The 25,419-nt window shown below is 42.7% G+C and overlaps 1 protein-coding gene across 5 annotated transcripts in view; it reads left to right on the top strand.

Annotated features, from left to right (window-relative positions):
• STARD9 (StAR related lipid transfer domain containing 9) overlaps positions 1–25,419 on the top strand; it is a 244,365-nt gene that overhangs the window by 121,061 nt on the left and 97,885 nt on the right. For all 5 annotated transcript variants that reach the window (XR_012159442.2, XM_073348593.2, XM_073348592.2 and 2 more), the window contains exons 15-19: positions 51–125; positions 2,457–2,636; positions 16,135–16,186; positions 17,128–17,265; positions 25,221–25,303. Coding sequence is in view for 4 of the 5 variants with exons in the window: in XM_073348593.2 (XP_073204694.2) it covers positions 51–125; positions 2,457–2,636; positions 16,135–16,186; positions 17,128–17,265; positions 25,221–25,303 (528 nt within the window). In the remaining variant the exon portion in view is untranslated. The remainder of the gene's footprint in view (positions 1–50; positions 126–2,456; positions 2,637–16,134; positions 16,187–17,127; positions 17,266–25,220; positions 25,304–25,419) is intronic.

Below are 25,419 nucleotides of genomic sequence, written 5' to 3'. Positions count from 1 at the left end.
GAGTTGTGAGTAAGAAAACAGACAGATTTCTGTAATATTTGTTTGTACAGAGGAATTCTAGCCCTTCTTGGAGTGATGACAGAGATGGAAATCTGACAGAATTGGTTCTTCAGAATGAAATGAAGGTGGGTATATTTTATTAATCTTCCCTCGCACACACTTTGATAGGGACAGTGACATCTTTTTTAAACAGTGAAAATATTCCCATATTAACGCTTTTATCCCTGCTGGTGGAATATCCATATTTTTCAGCAAGTCTTTCATAAAACTTCCATTCTACTGAATGGCAGGTGTAGTGCATTCAATTCTCAACAAGCATTTAAAATGTCCTTAATAGTACATGGTATAGTTTTCATATCTATGTAACCTGGCCATTTTAGAGTTTTCTGTAGCACCAATCACTGTAGAAACAATGTGCTTCTCAGATAAATTAGTTGTATGAGTTGCAGTACCAAGTGGACTTCAAGGAGAGGAGTTTTCTACCCTTCTCCCTGAAGTGGTTAGGAAGACCGAAACAATGAAAAGTGATAATTCTGTTGTCTGCAAGTACTTCCTGAGGGGTTAACTTCTGGCTCCATTTGAGTACAGAAGAGCTTTGGTCTTGCAGAACTCCTAAAGAGCATAGGGCTGAAGCTCTGCCTCTCACCAAACTGACTTGGTCAGCAGCAGTGCAAGCTTCCCCCGCTGCCCCATCAGTTCACTGTCAATCCTCACCTTGAAAGACCACATCTTGGGGGTGTAATAAAGGGGACAGTTGTCAACTTAATCTAATATCTGTATGACTTTTTTGTATCTACTGTTTGTTACAAGTAGCACCCAAGATTACTGTAACTTACAGAATTTAGCAAAAAAACAAAAAGCACTTTCCTTTTTTAAAGTTTGTTTAAATTGTGCTTTTGACTGTTCCACTGTTTTCCCTGTACAGTCCATGAGTATAGCACTAACTGACTAGCAAAAGAAAACTTAATTACCAGCAAGGGTGCAGAAAAACGCTCAACTTTTGTTTTTAGAAAAATATTTCATAACAATCACTATTTAAAGAATGTTCTGCTAGAATTTAAGTCTTCAAAAATTGGTCAGTTTTGAAAAACTCAAGTTGACAGTGTCCCTTTAAGTCATCATGGTCTCGTCTGTCATTGACCTCTCTGCTAAGACCATCAAAACCTGTGACAAATGTGATTGTAGTTTTGTGATATGGACACTTGTCCTTTAAGACCTGAACTGAGACCACCAATGTATTTCATAAAGTTGCTGTACAATTATCAAACGGTTAATGACATTTAGACTACAGAGATAACATTAAGGACAAGAAATCACCACTAACCTGGAGTGGATTTGAAGATCTTAATTTTAAAGTTCAGTGAGGGTTATAACAACACAAACAAAGATTATTTTAAAAGTTATGAAAAACACCTTGAGAATGTATCCTTTGATATTTTGGAGTAAGTTTTGAATGAGCTAAGTTGGTGGTTCTCAAACTTTTTTTTCCACGGACCACTTGAAAATTGCTGAGGGTCTCGGCGGACCACTTAATGATCTTTCCAAATGTTGTTTGTACCATTAGCTAACTTTTGTAAAGTGCTTTGGATATAAGTGCTATATAAAAAAACCTTAATAAAAATTAATGTGTTTTTTTTTTTTGTTCTACAAACAAAAGCACACCACTCATATTTTAATATCAGTAGTCTTACCTTTCTCTCTTCCCTGCCGCGGCAGCTCCCGAGCTGGGACTGGCAAGGAGTGGGGGTCTCTCTTTCTCTCTCCTGCCGTGGCCGCCCCCGAGCTGCGGCTGGGAAGGAGGGGGTTTTCTCCCTGGCAGCTGCAGCCCTGGAGCTGGGGAAAGTCACCTCTTTCTCTGGCCGCCACAGCCCTGCAGATCCCAAATGTCCCCCCACCCGCTCTTCTCACCCCACTGCCACCTACACCCTATTCCTCCCAAGGCCACCACCTCACCTTACATGTGCATCTTCTCCAGGGTCCAGGCACCTAATTAGTGGAGCCATGCGTGCATGGCTCCACTAATTAGGTGGGTGGCCCTTCATTCTCTCATGTGCGCCTGCCCAGGCGTGCACCTTAAAGGGAACTATCCGTGGACAACCTGAATGGAGCTCGTGGACCACTGGTGGAGTGGTCCACGGACCACCATTTAAGAACCTCTGAGCTAAGTCGCCATTTCCCCTTGGATTGGTGCAACATTCACCGGCATTTTTGCGCACATGAAATAGATTTCAGGTACAATTCTAATTTTGTGTCTAGTGATGTGCTTTTCACCTAGAATTGGAAGTACCCAGGTTTGCATGCACAATTCAGTGGAAGATGGAAATTTTGCAAGAATAAATTGCATTGGCAAAAGGGAAGCTGTCCTTTTGGGAAAAAAAATGATATTTTGAGATATACCTAACTTGCTGTGTAAATAAAATCTTTAGTGTTAACTTCCTTTTCTGACCTTCCTTAAGATTGAACAGCTGACCAAAGACTGGAGCGATAAGTGGACTGACAGGAAAGCCATAATGGAAGAATACAGTGTGGACATCAACAAAGAAAAAGCTGGAGTGATAATAGATTCCAATTTACCTCATTTAATGGCAGTGAATGATGATATCCTCAGTACTGGAGTTGTGCTTTATCATCTCAGGGTGAGACAATATAATCACTTCTTTCATTTTGTTTGACTTTCAATAGGTGTCTTTCCTTTGGGAATAGAGAACTCGATTGGGTGGCATTACAACGGCAATTATCAAACTGCAAAAAGCTGTATTGCAAGACACACACCAAAAACTCTACAAAAAGACAGTCACATTGGTAGCAGGACAACAGTAAAAAACAAAGGGGAAACCATCTGTTCTCCACCATCTGTACAAAACAAGATGCATTCAGCTGAATATTAAGATGACCTTTATCAGTGCATATGCAAAACTTATGAAAAAGTGCGTGTGCATACATGCAAAAGCAACCTAGGTGCCCAGCTGCCCAGATACGCATGCAAGTAACTGTTTGCACACACAGAATGGGTGCATGTCACTTTTTGTGGGCTCAGTAGCATTTCAGGGCAACTGCTCCTGTATTCCCCCTCCATGGTCCAGCACGGGCACCCATTCTAGGCTCCAGGCTCCTCAAGCTGTCACCTCTCTTGGGCAGAGACCCATGTCTCTCTCCCTCCTGAACAGTTTTTTTCCAGGCTGCACAGTTCCCTGCCTACATTGTGTTATCCCCAGCAAGTCAGACTGCCTAAACAAGCCAACATCTGTGTTTTAGCATAATTGCCAGCAGTTATAAGCTACCACACAGCCCTTTATAAGGAAGCACATTTATTCTTAAGGTGAAAGCATTACAGAGAAAACATATAGAAAAGAATAAAAGTTCTTGTGTGCATGCTAAAAAAGCTTTCCAGATGTTACCCATTAGTTTTATGGGACCTTAGTAGGCCAAAGTCCTTCCAGTTTTTCCCAGGGATTGGACCCCCTGGGATAGAAGGTTCTGTCCATTTGCTGGATCAGAACAAAGGCCCCGAGTCAGTTTGAACTCAGGCTATTTATCCAAAAGTCTACTCTTTGTCTTTGGGTCTCTGTAGAATCAACTTCGAAATACTTTATATGTGCCTGTCCGGGTGGTGGTACTTCTCTGGAGTGAATTTGCGTATTCACCCTCCACTGTGCTTAGTTTCTGGAAGGCAGTGGTCAGACTCCCCCATGGTATTACATACAATCCCTGGCCCACAATGATGCATAAGATTAATACACTAAGATTTCCCTGAAACATTGCAGGAAATTACCATATCTGTCACAGGATTAATTGTTTGTGTCAAAGTATGCATGCAGAAGCTTAAAATTTGGCCAGGTGTTATAACATAAACATGTTATTACAGCCTTCACATGGAATGAGTGATGGTAGTAGCCAGGAACACCAGAACCTGTGTAGAAGGTGGGGGGGTGGGGCTATCAGTGCCAGAACTGTGACCCACCACCGGCACCTTGTCTTCTCCCCAAGGCCCTACCCTCTGGCCAGACTGGAAGCCAGAGCCAGCCTGTGGTAAGAGTCACCCAGGGAGCCCAGAACTTTGCTTAGGAGCAAAGTCTCAGTGCAAGTCCTCCCAGTAGAAACCACTTTTTAAAATGGGACTTAGGCTTCTAGGTCACTCGAGTCTGATTCTGAAAAGTATTCAGGCACTTAAACAGGCAGATAAGCTTCTGGTGGGACTTTCAAAGTGCCTAGCACTTAGCTGCCATTGATTTTTATGATTTCCCATTGAAACCAATGAGAGTTATCTACCTGGCTGCTTTTGAAAATCCCACTAAGCACTTATCTGCATCTTTAGGTGCTTAAATATCTCAAAATCTCATTCTTAGGCACATCTGAAAATTTTATCCAGTGTTTTAGACACCTGGTTTTTTTGGCTGCAGCATGCCACTTTAACTGATGCCACAAGCTAGTACTGGCAAACAGTGACATGGCACATCTAGCTTGCCTGCTATAGACAAAAGGTGGTTTGCAACATGCATTTGTTTCACTGACATTTATCTTTGACAGAAAATGCTGCAAACCCTCCTCCTTCTTTAGAATCCTAACTTTTTTTCTGACAGCAAACATGACTTGGAGATCAGGTCAGCACAATGATCACAACTATTGATTAGGGCAATGCTTTTTTCTTTGTGTGATGTTGTGGAGAATACTGTCTGGGATAATTCATCCTTCGAAAAACCTGTCAGGTTATATGTTAACCTGGTTTTCCAGCACAAACAAAAATGTATTTGAGGGAACTGTTACCAGCTTTCTTGTCCTTTAATATTATCTCTGTAGTCTAAATATTTTGCTCCATAACAATAGTTTTATGTCTTCCTCTCTTTGATTTTCAACTAATCTAAAACTGAAATGCAAAGTGAATCATGGTAACTGCCATCGTTTTTATGGTAAACAATGATGTACACTTTGAACTAAAAGAAAAGGAGTACTTTTGGCACCTTAGAGACTAACCAATTTATTTGAGCATGAGCTTTCGTGAGCTACAGCTCACTTCATCGGATGAAGTGAGCTGTAGCTCACGAAAGCTCATGCTCAAATAAATTGGTTAGTCTCTAAGGTGCCACAAATACTCCTTTTCTTTTTGCGAATACAGACTAACACAGCTGTTACTCTGAAACCTGACACTTTGAACTGTCACTCACTTATTTATTATTACATGATTTCTTTTCTTATTACATGTATTAATCCAGTTGTCAAGTCCAGCAACTGTCTCTGAGAGCTCCTGTAAAAGAGTGCTGTATGCTGGGATCCAGTTCAGGAATGGTGTGCCACATCTGTATTAACAATTCCTATGAGCAATGTATTTTTCTTTTTCCTTTTCTAAACTAACTCCTTCCTTGTCTTAAACTAGCCTGTAAGCAACAGGCCTTTTCAAATGGCAAGAACATTTTGTCGAGGCAAGGTGAGTGAGGGAATATCTTTTATTGGACCAACTTCTGCTGGTGAGAGAGACAAGCTTTTGAGCCACACACACAGCTCTTCTGAAGGCTCTGAAGAAGAGCTCTGTGTGGCTCAAAACCTTGTCTCTCTTACCAGCAGAAGTTGGTCCAATAAAAGATTTTACCTCACACACCTTGTGTCTCTGATATCCTAGGACCAACCGTTACAATTACATCACATAGAACATACTGAGAATGCAATTATGCTGTTCTACTGTGTGTGTTAATTGCCGTGGAGGAAGAATATATTGCTCCACCAGAGCAAAAACCTGCTTTAGTTGCCTATGAAACCTGCTTCAGAAAACAGAAAAGCACTGTTAGTTTAAAATGTGATTTTTACTTAAAAATGGTATAGCTTTTAACTAGGGCTGACAATTAACTGCTGTTAATGCCTACAATAAACACAATTTCTTTAAACAATTAATTTCTTTAATGCACATTAATCGCAGACCCTTTGGGTGGGAGGGCAGCATGAGCTGCTCCAAAGAACCTGTCTGGTCAAGCGCAGTAATACAAGCTGCCACCAGAGGGCCGGAAAAGGAGGCTACAGAAAGTAAGGTAGTTCTCATTCCTGCATTTTTCAAATAAAAACAGGACAGCCAGGGCAGGGGCTCACCAGAGCAGCCCCCTCCCTTGCAGGGCTCACCCGAACTGCCCTCCCCATGCCTGCTGTGGCTGGAGAACAATTAATCGCGACTAATTTTCTTAATTGCTTTACAGCCCTACTTTTAACATCAGTGCTGTAGAAGGCATTGGGTCGCATCTCTGGTGGAGTTCCTGAGGGGTTCAAAATTTGTATTAGGTCAGATTGCAAGTGCTCAAAGCAACGGTAACTTCAATTACTCTGAGGATAGGACAACCCAAAAAGTGGCCAGTACTGGCTAGAAAGGGAGCATGGTCAGGGCAACCAGTGAGTGCTCTGATTCTGCACCTCCCATCAGCTTTGCATTGATGGAGCTGTGATGGAAATTAAAGCTGCACCACGCAGAAACCCTACAAAGGCAACTGCTTGCACTCCAAAGGGATAAATTATCCATGAGGCACAAAGGGGTGTAATTGGAGCAAGGAGATATAACTTACCCTTTTCTCTGCCAACTTTTTTGTAGTTGGCCCATGATTGTAGTTGCAAGACAGTTTAGGTCAGTATGTTGTTGTTCAAGGAGTCCTGCATTTAATGGCCATGCACTCCATGCACAGTGTTCTTTGTGGAACAAATTCAGATACCAAAGACCAATTTTTTAAATTACCCTCTATATGTGAGCCTGCAAATACTGAACACGTACATACAAATCGGGTAGTTACGTAGGGTTTTGTATTCAATTTGCAGGTGTAGGTTTAGAGGCCCATTTGAAAATTGGCCTGGGTGATTTGTTTCTTGCAAAGGTGCATCTTTCAAGAGTTCTTGCTATTTGCTTTGACATTTTTCTTATTTGGAAATTGTAGCATTTGGAATTTGTGCTACATCTTTTCATCTTTTCAGTGATTCATTCTCATATTTGGTCTGAAGTGCCTGATTTTCTGGCTGAATGCTTTTATTTGAACTAAATACGTAGGCGTAAGCCTTCTTTCCATTGTAAAAAAAATAAAATAAAATAAACTTGTAAATTGCATACCTACAACTTTGGTGCTGCAGTCCAAAGGCAGAGTTTTACCACTACTTTGAAGGTGTATTACCAGTGAGGTGAATGCATCTAAAGGTCTCCTCCATTGATTGGCATAGAATACATAGATATTGTAACTGACAAGTAGTCTGTGGAATTATTTTTGTTAGCCATTTCAAAATAAATAATTGAAAGTATTAGTGATGCAGATGTAAATGTCAATGTTAGTAGACATTCATATTGAATTTTGACAACATTAATCTCAACTGTATATAGAAAGTAGTCACTACTACTTAAAGCACACTTTTTTAAAGCTAGTCCTTCCATATTATAATGTACTGATTTGCAAACAGTAAAGTATTCCATGTGCTACTTTTGTCAAAACCTAAAGTGGTTAACAGATCTCCATTTTAATGGAGAAAAGCTAGTCTGAAGGCTCACCGATAGGACTCATATAAGGCCTCTTATTAAGTTTGTTTCACTTACACTAACATCTTTGTCCCCTCTTTCTTTGCTCCTAGATGCTGCCTTTTCTTTTCTTTGTGCTTTGCCTCTTTTAGGCTCTGGTGTCTGTTACTTCCATCTGAACAACAAGAAGGTAAAATTTAGTGTTCCTTATGTTTTTGTGCAACAGCACTGCACCATCATTTTATACTTTTTTCAGGGAAGGAAAAGGCAGCCAACTTTGAATCATATTGTGCAAGCAGTGTGTTCTCCATTTTTCTCTTCTTGTGTCCTACTTCATATACAGTAGATTTTACAACAGCTTAGCGACATGTTGTTAGCTGTCTTTTGTGAAGAGTATCTTTTTCCTTTTGATTTTAATAGCTCATTAGGGTCTGAAGTTTAAACTGTCGGATCTATTTGTATTGGTGTAAAAAGGATTAGTCCATTTGTGTAGTAAAGTCTTTTGAGAGATGTGTTTTCAAAACTGAAGTGCAAAAATATTTTCCCTAATACAGTAAAAGCTGTGTTATCCGGCACTTTACCAACCGGAAAGCTCTATAAACTGGCATTTCTGATCTTCAGTCAAAGTCCAGTTTATCGTGTGGTTGGCACGGGGCCGGCAGGCTCCCTACCTGGCTCCGCATGACTCCCCAGAAGCGTCAACATGTCCCTGCTGCTCCTAGGCGGAGGAACAGCCATGAGGGGCTCTGAGTGCGGGGTGGGGGGCTCAGGGCAGGGGGTTGAGGCAGTGTTCCCTCTAATTTTTTCCATCCATATGCGGAATGAATTTTGTTATGTGCACCATATCGAGGTTTGTGCGGATGTGCGCCACCAGTAGAAACCAAAAACCTAGATATAATATTTTTTAAAAGTTACCATACGGATAATTACTCCAGCCAGGACAGGTTAGGCATTTTAGAACTCACTATTCAAAGAATTAAGTTTAAGTGTAAGAGAAATAAAAATTATGAAATGCATAGACCAGTCAAAACACTAAAACAACGCACTTAGAAAGAAGTATCAAGAAGTAACAACAACCACCACCACAACAATACAAATATGTATGGGGAGGTGAGTGTGAAAGACAGGGTGTGCGTGCAATGGAGACACATGCTGCAGGTGCGTGTGTTGCCCCTTGAAGTACACTGACGCCACTTTAAGTAGATCAGTTGCCCTTTTAAGTAGACCAGCAGGTTCAGACATAAGAGCATCTGCCAGCAAGCTCCCTCCATCCTGAGCCCTGTTGTGCCACCCCCTCTCTATAGAGATGGGGTACGGGGGAGGGGATCACCCTGACATCAGCCCCCCTCCCTGCTCTGCACAGCAAGTAGGAGGCTCCTGGGAGCAGCTCCAAGGCAGAGGGCAGGAGCAACACACGGCAGTGGGCGGAAGGACACCTGAACTGCGCGACATTTGATAGCCTGCTTATAGCTTACAGAGAACTTAGGGTTGGGTGGTTGGCACCAGGGGCTGCCCCAGCAGCGGCTGGCACGGCTGCGGAAGTCGTGGAGGTCCCGGAAAGTCACGGAATCCGTGACTTCTGAGACAGACTCGCAGCCTTGCTTATAGCTTCTTCTCACAGAAAACAAGCTGACAGGGTCATTACTCAAGTGAGCTCTTCCTTTAATGAAGGAGAGTGAGGAATGAATTTAGAGTCTTTGACCTCCAGTTGTCACGCACAATGATCACTTGCTTTGAAATTAGCACTTTTCTGTTAAAGTTCTTCATTTGCATTCCACACAGCTTCTTTCTCGTTTGATGAGTTATTTAGTTACAGGCGTGTATACAATGTAAATTATAATGGGATATAGATAAATGAAAACAATGGAAGTAACATCCCATTAGTTTCCATGAAGTTTAAACACGTAATCATTGTCATTGCCCTTCTCTGGACTTTTCCCAATTCTAATGTATCCTTTTCGAGATGGAGCAACCACAACTGCACTCAGTATTCAAATACCATGGATGTATATTGTGCCATTATGATATTTTGTGTCTTATTATCTATCCCCTTCCTAATGGTTCTATCATTCTGTTAGCTTTTGTGACTGCTGCTGCACACTGAGTAGATGTTTTCAGAGAACTATCCAGGGTGACTCCAAGATCTCTTTCTTGAGTGGTGACAAGTAATTTAGACCCTATCATTTTATGTGCATAGCTGGAATTATTTTTTCCAATGTGCATTACTCAGCATTTACCAACATTGAATTTCATCTGCCATTTTGTTGTCCGGTCCCCCCGTTTTATGAGGTGCCTTTGTAAATCTCAGATGTCAGTCTTGGACATTGTATCATCTATAAATTTTGCCACCTTACTGTTCACTCCCTTTTACAGATCATTTATGAATATTTTGAATAGCACGGATCCCTGAACAGATCCTTGGGGGACTTGGCTATCTGCCTCTCTCCACTGTGAAAACTGACCATTTATTCCTATCCTTTGTTTCCTGTCTTTTAACCAGTTACTGATCCATGAGGGGTCCTTCCTTCTTATCCCATGACTGCTTACTTTGGTTAAGAGCCTTTGGTGGGGGACCTTGTCAAAGGTTTTCTGAAAGTCCAAGTACACTATGTCCACTGGATCACCCTTGTCCACATATTTGTTGACCCCCTCAGAGAATTCTAATAGTTTGGTGAGGCATGATTTCCTTTTATAAAAGCCGTGTTGACTCAGTCCCAACATATTGTGTTTATCTAGATATCTGATAATTCTGTTCTTGACTATAGTTTCAACCAGTTTGCCTGGTTAGGCTTACTGCCTGTAATTGCCAGCATCAATTCTGAAGCCCTTTTTTTTTTTTTTAAATTGGTACTACATTAGCTATCCTTCAGTCATCTGGTGCAGATGCTGATTTAATTGATAGGTTACATACCGGAATTAGTAGTTCTACAATTTCATATTTGAGTTCCTTCAGAACTCTTGCGAGAATACCATCTGGTCTTGGTGACTTACTATTTAGTTTATCATTTTGTTCCACACCCTCCTTTTCCAACACCACAGCCTGGAACAGTTCCTGTTATTTGTCACCTAAAAAAAATGGCTCAGGTTTGGGGATTTCTCCCACATCCACTGCAGTGAAGACAGATGCAAAGAATTAATTTAGCTTTTCCACGATGGCTTTGTCTTCCTTGAATGTTTCTTTAGCACCTCGGTTGTCCAATGCCCCACTTGGACTATTTGGCAGGCTTCCTGCTTCAGATGTACTTAAAATATTTTTTGCTATTAGTTTGGGTCTTTAACTAGTTGCCCTTTGCATTCTTTCTTGGCCTGCCTCATTATGCTTTTACACTTGATTTACCACAGTTTATGTTCCTTTATATTTTCCTCTGTAGGATTTGATTTTTGAAGGATGCCTTTTTGCCTCTAACCACCTCTTCTACTCTGTTTAGCCTGGGAAGGGGGTTCACTCACCACAAATAGTACCTCTTTGTGGCTGCTCTGGGTCTCACCCGGTCTGGTGCTTTCTTCCATCAGTTACTCAAGCTGTGACCTCTCTCACTCACTCACTCACAGCCCTCCAGTCAGATCACTGTATAGTCCTCCCCTTCTGGGTAGCCAAGTCTCTCTAGACCAGCTGTCTGGTTGGCACCTCTCACACTCCTGTGCCACTTTCCAGTGGCTGTTAAGGGAACTCGGGCATGCCCTCTACACTGGGTTCCAGCCCACGAACCCTGTAACAAACACTCAGGGTCTGCCCCGTCCTACCCCTTGCTGCTGTTTCCCTGGACTTCTTCCTACCTTGCCCTCTCAGGCTTCCTTTCCCTATAACTCCTCTTGGGTTAACCCTTCTTCTTGGGCTTATTCTCCCTTGGGTTCTCTGCTCTCCTCCCTGCTCCCAGGGAGTTACTGCAGCCTCTCTTTAGCAGCCTCTTTCTGCCCTGAGCTACTTGGCTTTATACAAACCCTGCCTGTTCCTGTCCAGGTGAGCTTCATCCTTTAATTAGTTGTCATAGCTCCCTGGCTGCTCCTCAAACTGCAGCCTAGGTGGATAATTAGTCCAATTAGCCAACTTAACCCTTTCAGTGGCTGGTGTGGAATGAACACCCCATAACATAGCCATAGTGGCATTTTTTGGTCCTATTACTGTTTTTTTAAATTTGCGGTATACTTTTAGTTTGAGCCTTTATTATGGTGTTTTTAAATAGTTTCCATGCAGTTTGCAGGCATTTCACCCTTGCTACTGTTCCTTTTAATTTCCATTTAACTAGCTTCCTCATTTTGTGTAGTTCCCTTTTTTGAAGTTAAATGCTATTATGGTGAGTTTATTTGGCATTTTTACCCATACAAGGATGTTAAATTTAATTGCTTGGTAATAGCGACCATAATGTAATCAGCTGTATTCACCTCTTGGACCAGGTCCTTTGCTTCACTTACGACTAAATTAAGAGTTGCCTCTTCCCTTGTGGGTTCTGGGACAAGCTGCTCCAAGAAGCAGTCATTTATAGTGTCTAGAAATGTTGTTTCTGCAGCCCTTTCTGAGGTCAATATGAGAATCGTTGAAATCCACTATGATTATTGTGTTTTTTGCCTTTGTAGCCTGTCCAATATCACTGAGTGGGGGGAGAGAAAACCTTTTGTAGTGATAAACACCCATTTTTTCATGGTCTGTATGTATAAAAACATCTTCTGTATTTTCCACAGTATGCATCCGATGAAGTGAGCTGTAGCTCACGAAAGTTTATGCTCAAATAAATTGGTTAGTCTCTAAGGTGCCACAAGTACTCCTTTTCTTTTTTCATAAGCACTGTCACCATACTGGTCAGGTGATTGGTAGAATATTCCTACTGCTGTATTCTTGTTCTTCAAGCATGGAATTTCTGTCCATAGAGATTCTGTGGTACAGTTTGATTCATTTAAGATTTTTACTTTATTTGATTCTATGCTTTCTTTCACATATAGTGTGTCACCCCCACCAGCGCAACCTACTCTGTCATTCCTGTGCATTTTGTACCCTTGTATTACCGTGTCCAGCTGATTATCCTCATTTCCCCAGGTTTCTGTGATTCCTATTATATCAATATCCTCATTTAATACCAGGCATTCTAGTTCACCCATCTTAGTATTAGACTTTTAGCATTTTTGTATACGCTCTTTTACTGCTCACTAGCTCCTATCTGTACATTAACAACTTCTTTCCTATCATCTTCACTAGGATATACAGTTCTCCCTTTAATAAACTCATCCTTAAGGGACATCTCTGCCTGGCTGGCTTTCCGCTGTCTCTTAGTTTTTAAAAAATCCTCTACAACTTTGTAATTGTACACGCCAGCAATCTGGTTTCATTTTGGTTTAAGTGGAGCCTGTCCTTCCTGTATGTGCTCTTTCTTTTCCAGAAGGTTCTCTAGTTCCTAATAAACCTAAAACAGTCTTCCTTATACCATCGGTTTTTCCACACACTGAGACCCTGCAGTTCTGCCAGTCTTTCGGGCCTGGTGCACAGAACTGGAAGCTTTTCAGAGAATGGTACTATGGAGGTCCTGGACTTTAGTGTCTTAATTGGCAGCCTACATTTGGCCTCTATAACCTCTCTCCTACCTTTGCCTATATCATTGGTACCCACATGCACCACAACCACTGGCTCCTCCCCAGCACTGCAGATGTCTTGTGAGAGCCACAACCTTTGCACCCAGCAGGCAATTTACCATGTGGTTCTCCTGATCATCACAAACCCAGCTATCAACATTTCTAATAATCAAATCCTCTGTTACTATTACTTTGCTCTTCCTAGTAACTGGGGTTCTCTCCCCCTGGAGGGGATCTCCTCAGTAAAAGAGGAAACCATGACATCATCTGGAAGGAGGATCCCAAATACTGAATAGTTTTTTTGTCTCTGCTCCAGCTTGATGTTCTCCTTCCTCGAGACTTTCATCCTTCTGAACAGCACAGGGGCTGTCAGACTGAGAGTGGAACTGCTCTGTTGTGTCCCTGAAAGTCTTCTCTGCATAACTGTCTGTCTCCCTTAGCTCCTGCATTTCAGCTACTCTGGCTTCAAGAGCCCAAACTCTCTCTCTGATGGCCATGAGCTGCTTCCACCATATGCACACATACACCACCTGCCCCTGAGGCAGGTAATCTCACATGCTGCATTCAGTGTAATAAACTGGATAGTTCCCACTCTGCAGCTGAATTTCTGCCTGCACTATTTTTACCCTTGCATCTTTTTTTTTAAGTTGGTTATTTTTGATTGGTGGGGAGGGGTTGGTTTATTGGCCTAAGTTTAGAGTGTGTTTGTTAGGTGTATTGGGTTCTCTCCCCTTCATTCCCCTTTTCTTTTCTAGGGGGATTTTCTGACATTCTTCCAATACAGTGGTTCCCAAACTTTAACAGCCCACGAACCCCTTTCACTAAATTGTGAAATCTCATGAACACCCTCCTAAAAAGGAATATTTCCAGGGATTTAAGTTTAAATTTCCTCCGCACTCTGTGGGGCTCCTGCTGCTGGACCCCATTGACCGCTCTGGTCAACTGAGCTCCACTGAGCGTGGGCTGCAGGTCCCGCTGACCACTGGGGCTCGGGCTGCCAGCCTCAACTGCCCAGCCCCGCTCTCCCTGGGGCTCGGGCTGCCAGCCCCGCGTGGAGTGCTGGGGTTCGGGCTGCCGCCTGCCCCGCTCACGGGGGCAGGGCTCGGGCTGCCAGCCCCAACTGCCCGGCCCCGCTCTCCCTGGGGCTCGGGATGTCAGCCCTGCGTGGAGCGCTGGGGTTCGGGCAGCCAGCTCCCCTGCTGATGGGGGCAGGGCTTGGGCTGCCAGCCCCAACTGCTCGGCCCCGCTCTCCCTGGGGCTCGGGCTGCCAGCCCCGCGTGGATCGCTGGGGTTCGGGCTGCCGCCTGCCCCGCTCACGGGGGCAGGGCTCGGGCTGCCAGCCCCAACTGCCCGGCCCCGCTCTCCCTGGGGCTCGGGATGTCAGCCCTGCGTGGAGCGCTGGGGTTCGGGCAGCCAGCTCCCCTGCTGATGGGGGCAGGGCTTGGGCTGCCAGCCCCAACTGCTCGGCCCCGCTCTCCCTGGGGGTTGGGCTGTCTGACCTGCAACCAGGTCCTGTTTGCTGCCTCCAATGTTTGGGGTCCTTTGGCCTCCATTAGTGAAATTTTTCTGGGGAACCCCCTGTAATGTTCTGCCAACCTCCAGGGGTTCATGAACCCCAGTTTGAACCACTGTTCTAATAGCTCGGTTATAATCCCTCGGTCTCCTCCCCCTGCTGCTGAACTCTCACTGTAGCCAAACTCTCCTTACCTTGGTAGCTTACTTTCTCTTGTGTGGTCTCATTTTGTTGCGGGACTTTCTCTGCTTGAGAGCTGGACTGCGAAGGAATGCCTCTCTCAACTCCCTCGCAAAACTACTGTTCGCTACTCCTCTTCACTAGTGCCTTTGATCGCTTAGGAGGTTGCTTTTTAAACCCCTTTTCTCCCTGAGGAGAGAGCCTTCAACCTCTCAACAGAGGCCTTTGTGTATGAGCTTCACCCCCTCTCAGCCACCCAAGCAGAAGGTTGTGCTGGGTTGTCAGTTTGGAGTTGTTACCCAACCCATGTGTACAGGGACTCCAAGCTAGGGTTGTCACCTCAGAGATATAAAAACTCGGGCAACCAAGATGATCCTGAGCCTATAAAATTGGACAGCCAGCAGTATGTACTGAGCTCCCTTACAGATTTCCTGGGACAGCTACCGCAAAAAAGGGAAGTTCCTAGAAAAACTGGACAGATGGCAACCCTACCCCAGCTCCCTGGGGTGAGAGTGACAATCATCCCTCCTCGTCAGATGCTTAGAAACTAGAAGACATGCTCATGATTATATGTCATTCATTATTACCCTCTAAGTAACCTTGTCATCTTATTATAAACCTCTTCCTTCCTTTTTCTGCCCTGATGGATTGTTGCACTCTCGTATTGCTTCTTGTTTAGAATTAAATTGTATGCTATTTGGGGCAAGGACCATATTTTCATTTGTTCTGGTTGGACCACAGAAAACTTCAGATACTGTACAAATAATAATTTTTATATAATCTAAACCACTGATTATCAAGATGTGGTTGTGTTGTAACATATTCTTTAAAATAAACTTGTTAAGAGAGTGTGTGTATAAGAGTTGGGATTATGTTCTTGTCTGTCTGTCTGTAAACTGCTGCTCCTTGAAGATTCTGGGCTATGTTTTCAAAATTGGCTTCTCATTTTGTGCACACAGCTATTTGTGCATACAGTTATCATAATTACTCACTCAGATTGGGTCATTGGGCATCTGAGTACCCTGTCTGAAAGACTCAGATACCAGTGTGTGTGTTTAAATACAGTAATTGTGCTTGAGAGCAGCCATGCAAGCAAAACATCTAACTCAAGCAACTTAAATTATCCAGCTGGTTGCAGCATCTGCAGAGCTGCAGCTCTGTAACAACAGAGCTTCGAAGCACTAAGTGTGATTCGTAGCAATTACAAAACTGAGGGCAGTTGAAGGTTAAGACTCCATACACATTACAACTAATAGCTACAGTCTGCTCTAATCAACCCAGGCAGGGATAACTTGTCTGAAATATTTACCAAGATACTGTGGCAGAATTCATGAGAACTTTTATGCATTTTTCATTTTCAATAGATTACTTTTAATTTACCTAATTTACAATAGTTATTTCCCTCTTTTAGGAAGGAACAACCAAAATTGGAAGATGTGATTCAGACCAGGAGCAGGATATTGGTAAGAGACTGAGATTACATAGGATTTTATATAGCGTTCTGACAACCCAGGTGCTTTTGCTTGTCTAGCATAACGTTCTAATAGTCATTTTTCTTTACCAGCTGTCTCCATGTGAGAAGTTGAGAAGAGAATAACTGCTTGTAGGTTTGCTATATAATAAAGTGTTAGAGTTAATTTTTGCTGTTGTTTATTGGGTCAAGAAACACCATGAAAATAATTGAGAATCTACTTAAGTTTTTCCCAAGTAGGGTAAATTTACATTAGGGATAGAAAATTATTGTGGTTCAAAGCCCAGAACTTGCTGTATTCATTCCTGTATCAGTGCCTCCCCCACCCTCAAATAAAAAAGCTGTAAAGAAAAAAACTAGCAAACTGGCTTTCCTGTGGTTCAATATATTTCTTTCCAGCTATGTTGGGTCATGGATGTTCGATCTTAAAGTTACTTAGTTTTAATCTGGTCCCCCTGCTTCTTGTCTGATGTGATTTTTAGCAGCAACAATTTCCAGTACCAAAGCTAGTAGAAACTGACATTTAATACTGAAATTGGAAACAGCTTGGAATCCCAGCTTTGATTAAATCATCATGCTCTAGCTCTAGTAGTTAGTGAAATATCAGCTATTAAAATAATGTCACAGTTAAAATAGAAAATATAGCATGATTACAGGTCCTGATAGCTTACAACTTGCTAGGGATAGACACGTTTTGGAAGAACAGTTCAAATACTTTCAGACCAGTAAACTTTTCCAAAAACTGATCCTGAACTAGTAATCCGAGAGGAGACATTTAGGTTCCCATATGGTGCCATAGGATTGTTCTTTGACCATACTACTGTGTAGTTAGTCTATTTACCTGCACTGGAAGCTTTTGTTCTAAAGCAAAGGTTGAAAAGAGTGTAAAATAAACCTAAAATGATCAAATAAAAAGGACCTACAGTTTTGTAGTTCTGCAGGGTGAATGGATTGAGAGGAACCATTGTATCATAGACAACAAGTGTGGGATTGTGACGCTGCGGCCAGTCCAGGGAGCATATTGTACTGTAAATGGACAGGAAGTCACTAGTGCTTGTCGTCTGTCACAAGGTGAGTCTTGCAGTTCCTTTTTGTGGTGTTGATGCTAATGATACAGATATCAGCAGGTGAATACAGTAAAATACTGAGAGTAAATGCTGTAAATCTATTGTTCAGCAGTCCTTCACTTCCTTAGGATGGAACAATACGATCCAATAACCCTCTGAGTTCAGAAACTAGGATCTACTGAAGTCATACACGTCTACTAAATGGATGGGCATACGTCTTATGTTAAAATGAAACTGTTATGGTAATATTGAGATTAATTTTAACTGCAGTAATTCTTAGTTCTCTGAAAACGGAAGGCTTATTCAGGATTGCTCCTGACCAGTAAGGTAATAGGTTAGGTAGAACCCCTCTAACATGTCCACTGCAAATGGCATAAGGGCATGGCTTTCTGTGGACTGTACTAGAATGGTTGACCTTGGACTTCATTTCTCATTGGAATCAGATTTTTGTCAAAATTGTAGATGTTGAGGTACAGAATACAGGGGAGTGTCTCTGAATTCAAAGTTAGGGTTAGAGATTAAGGCAGGATTTACAAAAGCACCTAACAAACTCTATTGATGTCAGTGGAATAGGCCCTTATTGTGGTTTCAAAAGCAAACACTGGGAAACCTGGTGAAGTGAAGAAACAGACTGACAGAGCCAGAAGGGTACCAAAAAGTCACCTACTACAAGACAGGCCCAACAAAGAAAGTAACAGAATGCCACTAGCCATCACCTACAGCCCCCAACTAAAACCTCTCCAGTGCATCATCAAGGATCTACAACCTATCCTGAAGGACGACCCCTCACTCTCACAGACCTTGGAAGACAGGCCAGTCCTCGCTTACAGACAGCCCCTCAACCTGAAGCAAATACTCACCAGCAACTACCCAGCACACAACAAAAACACCAACCCATGGACCAAACGCTGCTACAAACCCCGGTGCCAACTCTGTTCACATATCTATTCAGGGGACACCATCATAGGACCTAACCACATCAGCCACACCATCCGGGGCTCGTTCACCTGCACATCTACCAATGTGATATATGCCAGCAATGCCCCTCTGCCATATACATTGGCCAACCCGGACAGTCTCTATGCAAAAGAATAAATGGACACAAATCTGACATCAGGAATCATAACATTCAAAAACCAGTAGGAGAACATTCAATCTCTCTGGTCACTCAATAACAGACCTCAAAGTGGCAATTCTTCAACAAAAAAAACTTCAAAAACAGACTCCAACGTGAAGCTATAGAACTGGAATTAATTTGCAAACTAGATACCATCAGATTAGGCCTGAATAAAGACTGGGAGTGGTTGGGTCATTACAAAATTGAAACTTAATTTCCCCAATACTAATTTCTCCCTACTGTTACTACACCTTCTTGTCAACTGTCTCTAATGGGCCACTCTCTTACCACTTCAAAAGTTATTTCTCTTCCCTTGGTTTCCTGCTGTTAATTGATTTATCTTGTTAGACTGACCTAACACTTGGTAAAGCAACCCACATCCTTTCATGTATTTGTACCTGCTCTTGTATCGTTTACTTCATATATCTGGGAAACAAGCAGGGAGAACTGGAAGTCCTGGCACAGTCAAGGAATTATGATATGATTGGAATAACAGAGACTTGGTGGGATAATTCATAGATTCATAGATTCATAGATATTTAGGTCAGAAGGGACCATTATGATCATCTAGTCTGACCTCCTGCACAATGCAGGCCACAGAATTTCACCCACCACTCCTAAAAAAGACCTCACACCTATATCTGTGCTATTGAAGTCCTCAAATTGTAGTTTGAAGACCTCAAGGAGCAGAGAATCCTCCAGCAAGTGACCCGTGCCCCATGCTACAGAGGAAGGCGAAAAACCTCCAGGGCCTTCCAATCTGCCCTGGAGGAAAATTCCTTCCCGACCCCAAATATGGCGATCAGCTAAACCCTGAGCATATGGGCAAGATTCATCAGCCAGATACTACAGAAAATTCTTTCCCGGGTAACTTGGATCTTACCCCATCTAAAAACCCATCACAGGCCATTGGGCCTATTTACCATGAATATTTAATTACCAAAACCATGTTATCCCATCATACCATCTCCTCCATAAACTTATCGAGTTTAATCTTAAAGCAAGATAGATCTTTTGCCCCCACTACTTCCCTCGGAAGGCTATTCCAAAACTTCACTCCTCTGATGGTTAGAAACCTTCGTCTAATTTCTAATCTAAATTTCCTAGTGGCCAGTTTATATCCATTTGTTCTTGTGTCCACATTGGTATTGAGTTTAAATAATTCCTCTCCCTCTCTGGTATTTATCCCTCTGATATATTTATAGAGAGCAATCATATCTCCCCTCAACCTTCTTTTAGTTAGGCTAAACAAGCCAAGCTCCCTGAGTCTCCTTTCATAAGACAAGTTTTCCATTCCTCGGATCATCCTAGTAGCCCTTCTCTGTACCTGTTCCAGTTTGAATTCATCCTTCTTAAACATGGGAGACCAGAACTGCGCACAGTATTCCAGGTGAGGTCTCACCAGTGCCTTATATAACGGTACTAAAACCTCCTTATCCCTACTGGAAATACCTCTCCTGATGCATCCCAAGACGACATTAGCTTTTTTCACAGCCATATCACATTGGCAGCTCATAGTCAACCTATGATCAACCAATACTCCAAGGTCCTTTTCCTCCTCCGTTACTTCTAGTTGATGCGTCCCTAGCTTATAACTAAAATTCTTGTTATTAATCCCTAAATGCATGACCTTACACTTCTCACTATTAAATTTCATCCTATTCCTATTACTCCAGTTTACAAGGTCATCCAGATCCTCCTGTAGGGTATCCCTGTCCTTCTCTAAATTAGCAATACCTCCCAGCTTTGTATCATCTGCAAACTTTATTAGCCCACTCCCACTTTTTGTGCCCAGGTCAGTAATAAAAAGATTAAATAAGATTGGTCCCAAAACTGATCCTTGAGGAACTCCACTGGTAACCTCCCTCCAACTTGACAGTTCACCTTTCAGTAGGACCCGTTGTAGTCTCCCCTTTAACCAATTCCCTATCCACCTTTCAATTTTCCTATTGATGCCCATCTTATCCAATTTAACTAATAATTCCCCATGTGGCACAGTATCAAACGCCTTACTAAAATCTAAATAAATTAGATCCACTGCGTTTCCTTTATCTAAAAAATCTGTTACTCTCTCAAAGAAGGAAATCAGGTTGGTTTGGCACGATCTACCTTTTGTAAAACCATGTTGTATTTTGTCCCATTTACCATTGACTTCAATGTCCTTAACTACCTTCTCCTTCAAAATTTTTTCCAAGACCTTGCATACTACAGATGTCAAACTAACAGGCCTATAATTACTTGGATCACTTTTTTTCCCTTTCTTAAAAATAGGAACTATGTTAGCAATTCTCCAATCATATGGTACAACCCCTGAATTTACAGATTCATTAAAAATTCTTGCTAATGGGCTTGCAATTTCTTGTGCCAATTCTTTTAATATTCTTGGATGAAGATTATCTGGGCCCCCCGATTTAGCCCCATTAAGCTGTTTGAGTTTCGCTTCTACCTCAGATATGGTGATGTCTACCTCCATATCCTCATTCCCATTTATCATGCTACCATTATCCCTAAGATCCTCTTTAGTCTTATTAAAGACTGAGGCAAAGTATTTGTTTAGATATTGGGCCATGCCTAGATTATCCTTGACCTCCACTCCATCCTCAGTGTTTAGCGGTCCCACTTCTTCTTTCTTTGTTTTTTTCCTATTTATATGACTATAGAACCTTTTACTATTGGTTTTAATTCCCTTTGCAAGGTCCAACTCTACTTGACTTTTAGCCTGTCTCACTTTATCCCTACATATTCTGACCTCAATAAGGTAGCTTTCCTTACTGATCCCTCCCTTCTTCCACTCCCTATATGCTTTCTGCTTTTTCTTAATTACCTCTCTAAGATGCTTGCTCATCCAGCTTGGTCTACAACTCCTGCCTATGAATTTTTTCCCCTTTCTTGGGATGCAGGCTTCCGATGTGACTTCAGTACTGTCATGGATGGATATAAACTGTTCAGGAAGGACAGGCAGGGCAGAAAAGGTGGGGGAGTAGCACTGTATGTAAGAGAGCAGTATGACTGCTCAGAGCTCAAGTATGAAACTGCAGAAGAACAGGAGAGTCCCTGGATTAAGTTTAGAAGTGTGAGCAACAAGGGTGATGTCGTGGTGGAAGTCTGCTATAGACCGCCGGACCAGGGCGATGAGGTGGACGAGGCTTTCTTCTGGCAACTAACGGAAGTTACTAGATCGCAGGCCCTGGTTCTCATGGGAGACTTCAATCACCCTGATATCTGCTGGGAGAGCAATGCAGCGGTGCACGAACGATCCAGGAAGTTTTTGAAAAGTGTAGGGAACAATTTCCTGGTGCAAGTGCTGGAGGAACCAACTAGAGGCAGAGCTCTTCTTGACCTGCTGCTCACAAACCAGGAAGAATTAGATGGGGAAGCTAAAGTGGATGGGAACCTGGGAGGCAGTGACCATGAGATGGTCGAGTTCAGGATCCTGACACAAGGAAGAAAGGAGAGCAGCAGAATACGGACCCTAAGCTTCAGAAAAGCAGACTTTGACTCCCTCAGGGAACTGATGGGCAGGATCCCCTGAGAGAATAACATGAGGGGGAAAGGAGTCCAGGAGAGCTGGCTGTATTTTAAAGAATCCTTATTGAGGTTACAGGGACAAGCCATCCTGATGTGTAGAAAGAATAGTGAATATGGCAGGCGACCAGCTTGGCTTAACCGTGAAATCCTTGCTGATCTTAAACACAAAAAAGAAGCTTACAAGAAGTGGAAGACTGGACAAATGACCAGGGAGGAGTATAAAAATATTGCTCGGGCATGCAGGAGTGAAATGAGGAAGGCCAAATCACACCTGGAGTTGCAGCTAGCAAGAGATGTTAAGAGTAACAAGAAGGGTTTCTTCAGGTATGTTAGCAACAAGAAGAAAGTCAAGGAAAGTGTGGGTCCCTTACTGAATGAGGGAGACAACCTAGTGACAGAGGATGTGGAAAAAGCTAATGTACTCAATGCTTTTTTTGCCTCTGTCTTCACGAACAAGGTCAGCTTCCAGACTACTGCACTGGGCAGCACAGCATGGGGAGGAGATGACCAGCCCTCTGTGGAGAAAGAAGTGGTTTGCAACTATTTAGAAAAGCTGGATGAGCACAAGTCCATGGGGCCGGATGTGCTGCATCCGAGAGTGCAATCACATCCGCCAACTCCTTTAGCAGAGTCATTGGCCATTATCTTTGAAAACTCATGGCTATCGGGGGGAGGTCCCGGACGACTGAAAAAAGGCTAATGTAGTGCCCATCTTTAAAAAAAGGAAGGAGGAGGATCCGGGGAACTACAGGCCAGTGAGCCTCACCTCAGTCCCTGGAAAAATCATGGAGCAGGTCCTCAAGAAATTAATTCTGCAGCACTTAGAGGAGAGAAAAGTGATCAGGAACAGTCAGCATGGATTCACCAAGGGCAAGTCATGCCTGACTAATCTAATTGCGTTCTATGATGAGATAACTGGCTCTGTGGATGAGGGGAAAGCAGTGGACGTGTTTATTCCTTGACTTTAGCAAAGCTTTTGACACAGTCTCCCACAGTATTCTTGCCAGCAAATTAAAGAAGTATGGGCTGGATGAATGGACTATAAGGTGGATAGAAAGCTGGCTAGATATTTGGGCTCAACGGGATGGCTCCATTTCAAGTTGGCAGCTGGTATCAAGTGGAGTGCCCCAAGGGTCGGTCCTGGGGCCGGTTTTGTTCAATATCTTCATTAATGATCTGGAGGATGGCGTGGATTGCACCCTCAGCAAGTTTTCAGGTGACACTAAACTGGTAGGAGAGGTAGATACCCTGGAGGGTAAGGATAGGATACAGAGGGACCTTGACAAATTGGAGGATTGGGCCAAAAGAAATCTGATGAGGTTCAACAAGGACAAGTTCAGAGTCCTTCACTTAGGACAGAAGAATCCCATGCACCGCTACAGACTAGGGATCGAATGGCTAGGCAGCAGTTCTGCAGAAAAGAACCTAGGGGTTACAGTGGATGAGAAGCTGGATATGAGTCAATCCAACCTTGGATGTTGCCAAGAAGGCCAATGGCATTTTGGGCTGTATAAGTAGGGGCATTGCCAGCAGATCAAGGGATGTGATTGTTCTCCTCTGTTCAACATTGGTGAGGCCTCATCTGGAGTAGTGTGTCCAGTTTTGGGCCCCACACTGCAAGAAGGATGTGAAAAAATTGGAAAGCATCCAGCGGAGGGCAACAAAAATTATTAGGGAACTGGAACACATGATTTATGAGGAGCGGCTGAGGGAACTGGGATTGTTTAGTCTGCGGAAGAGAAGAATGAGGGGCGATTTTATAACTGCTTTCAACTACCTGAAAGGGGGTTCCAAAGAGGATGGCTCTAGACTGTTCTCAGTGGTAGCAGATGACAGAACAAGGAGTAATGGTCTCAAGTTGCAGTGGGGGAGATTTAGGTTGGATATTAGGAAAAACTTTTTCACTAGGAGGGTGGTGAAGCACTGGGATGTGTTACCTAGGGAGGTGGTAGAATCTCCTTCCTTTTGAGGTTTTTAAGATCAGGCTTGACAAAGCCCTGGCTGGGATGATTTAGTTGAGGATTGGTCCTGCTTTGAGCAGGGGGTTGGACTACGTGACCTCCTGAGGTCCCTTCCAACCCTGATATTCTAAGTGGGTTCTAGCCCACGGAAGCTTATGCCCAAATAAATTTGTTAGTCTCTAAGGTGCCACAAGGACTCCTCGTTGTTTTTGTTTTTTTTTTGCTGATACAGACTAACATGGCTACCACTGAAAACTGGGAAACCACTTTTCTTGGCTGCCCAGAACTCCTGCTGTTAGGAGATGCTTCTTCTTTCACACCACCAGCAGACAGTCTTATTCAGCTTACTGGACAAGTCTTTATACAAAACGCCACTAGCTGTCACCTTCAGCCCCCAACTAAAACCTCTTAAACGCATTATCAAGGATCTACAACCTATCCTGAAGAATGACCCATCACTCTCACAGATCTTGGGAGACAGGCCAGTCCTTGCCTACAGACAGCCCCCCAACCTGAAGCAAATACTCACCCAGCAACCACACAACAGAACCACTAACCCAGGAACCTATCCTTGCAACAAAGCCCATTGCCAACTGTCTCCACATATCTATTCAGGGGACACCATCATAGGGCCTAATCACATCAGCCACACTATCAGAGGCTCATTCACCTGTACATCTACCAATGTGATATATGCCATCATGTGCCAGCAGTGCCCCTCTGCCATGAACATTGAGCAAACTGGACAGTCTCTACATAAAAGAATAAATGGACAGCTTATGCTCAAATAAATTGGTTAGTCTCTAAGGTGCCACAAGTACTCCTTTTCTTTTTGCGAATACAGACTAACACGGCTGCTACTCTGAAACCTATCTTATTATTGACACTTTTTTTTCAATTCTACTTCAAAGTTCCAAGATCATGATTCTGTGGGATTAAAATATGGCTTTATGTAGGGGCGTTTCTAAATTCTTCTTTGAATTTTTTTCTTTTACTTAGTAATTGGTACTTTAGATTTTTTCTCACTTTTTGTAGCATTTTCACTTTAAAGATTTTTGAGTATCTTAATTACTGAGCACTGGGACTTGAAAATTTTCTCTTATGTGCTCCTTGTGTCATTGAGATAGAGGAGTCAGAATAAAAAGAAATTTCCAGTAGTGGATTTGCCACTGACCTCCAGGGTTTAAGATTTTTTAAAAAGCACAGTAATGCTGGCAGTAACAGTGAGCAAAGTGTTACTAGGAGCAGTTTAAATAGTATGTACCATGGATACACATCAAATTCCAGATGTTTGATAAATTTTGTCTCCATAGTTTCCTTTTTTTTTCTTTTTTCTTTTTTTTAAAAAAACAGGAGGTCTTGTTGTCCTGGGCAAGGCTCATAAATTTAGGTTCAACCACCCAGCAGAAGCTGCCATTTTAAGACAAAGAAGATTGGTAAGTTTTGAGACTTTATATTTTTCTTTCCTAAATTCCTTCATTGGTGACTAACTTTGTTATTTCATTTTAAAAGCAAACATGAAATGTATAATGTTTCTTCATATCTACTTATT

Source organism: Lepidochelys kempii, chromosome 6 (genome assembly GCF_965140285.1).
Source record: "Lepidochelys kempii isolate rLepKem1 chromosome 6, rLepKem1.hap1, whole genome shotgun sequence".
Taxonomy (NCBI): domain Eukaryota; kingdom Metazoa; phylum Chordata; order Testudines; family Cheloniidae; genus Lepidochelys; species Lepidochelys kempii.
Note: the sequence above shows the minus strand (reverse complement) of the source record. Positions and strands in the feature narration are given on the sequence as shown.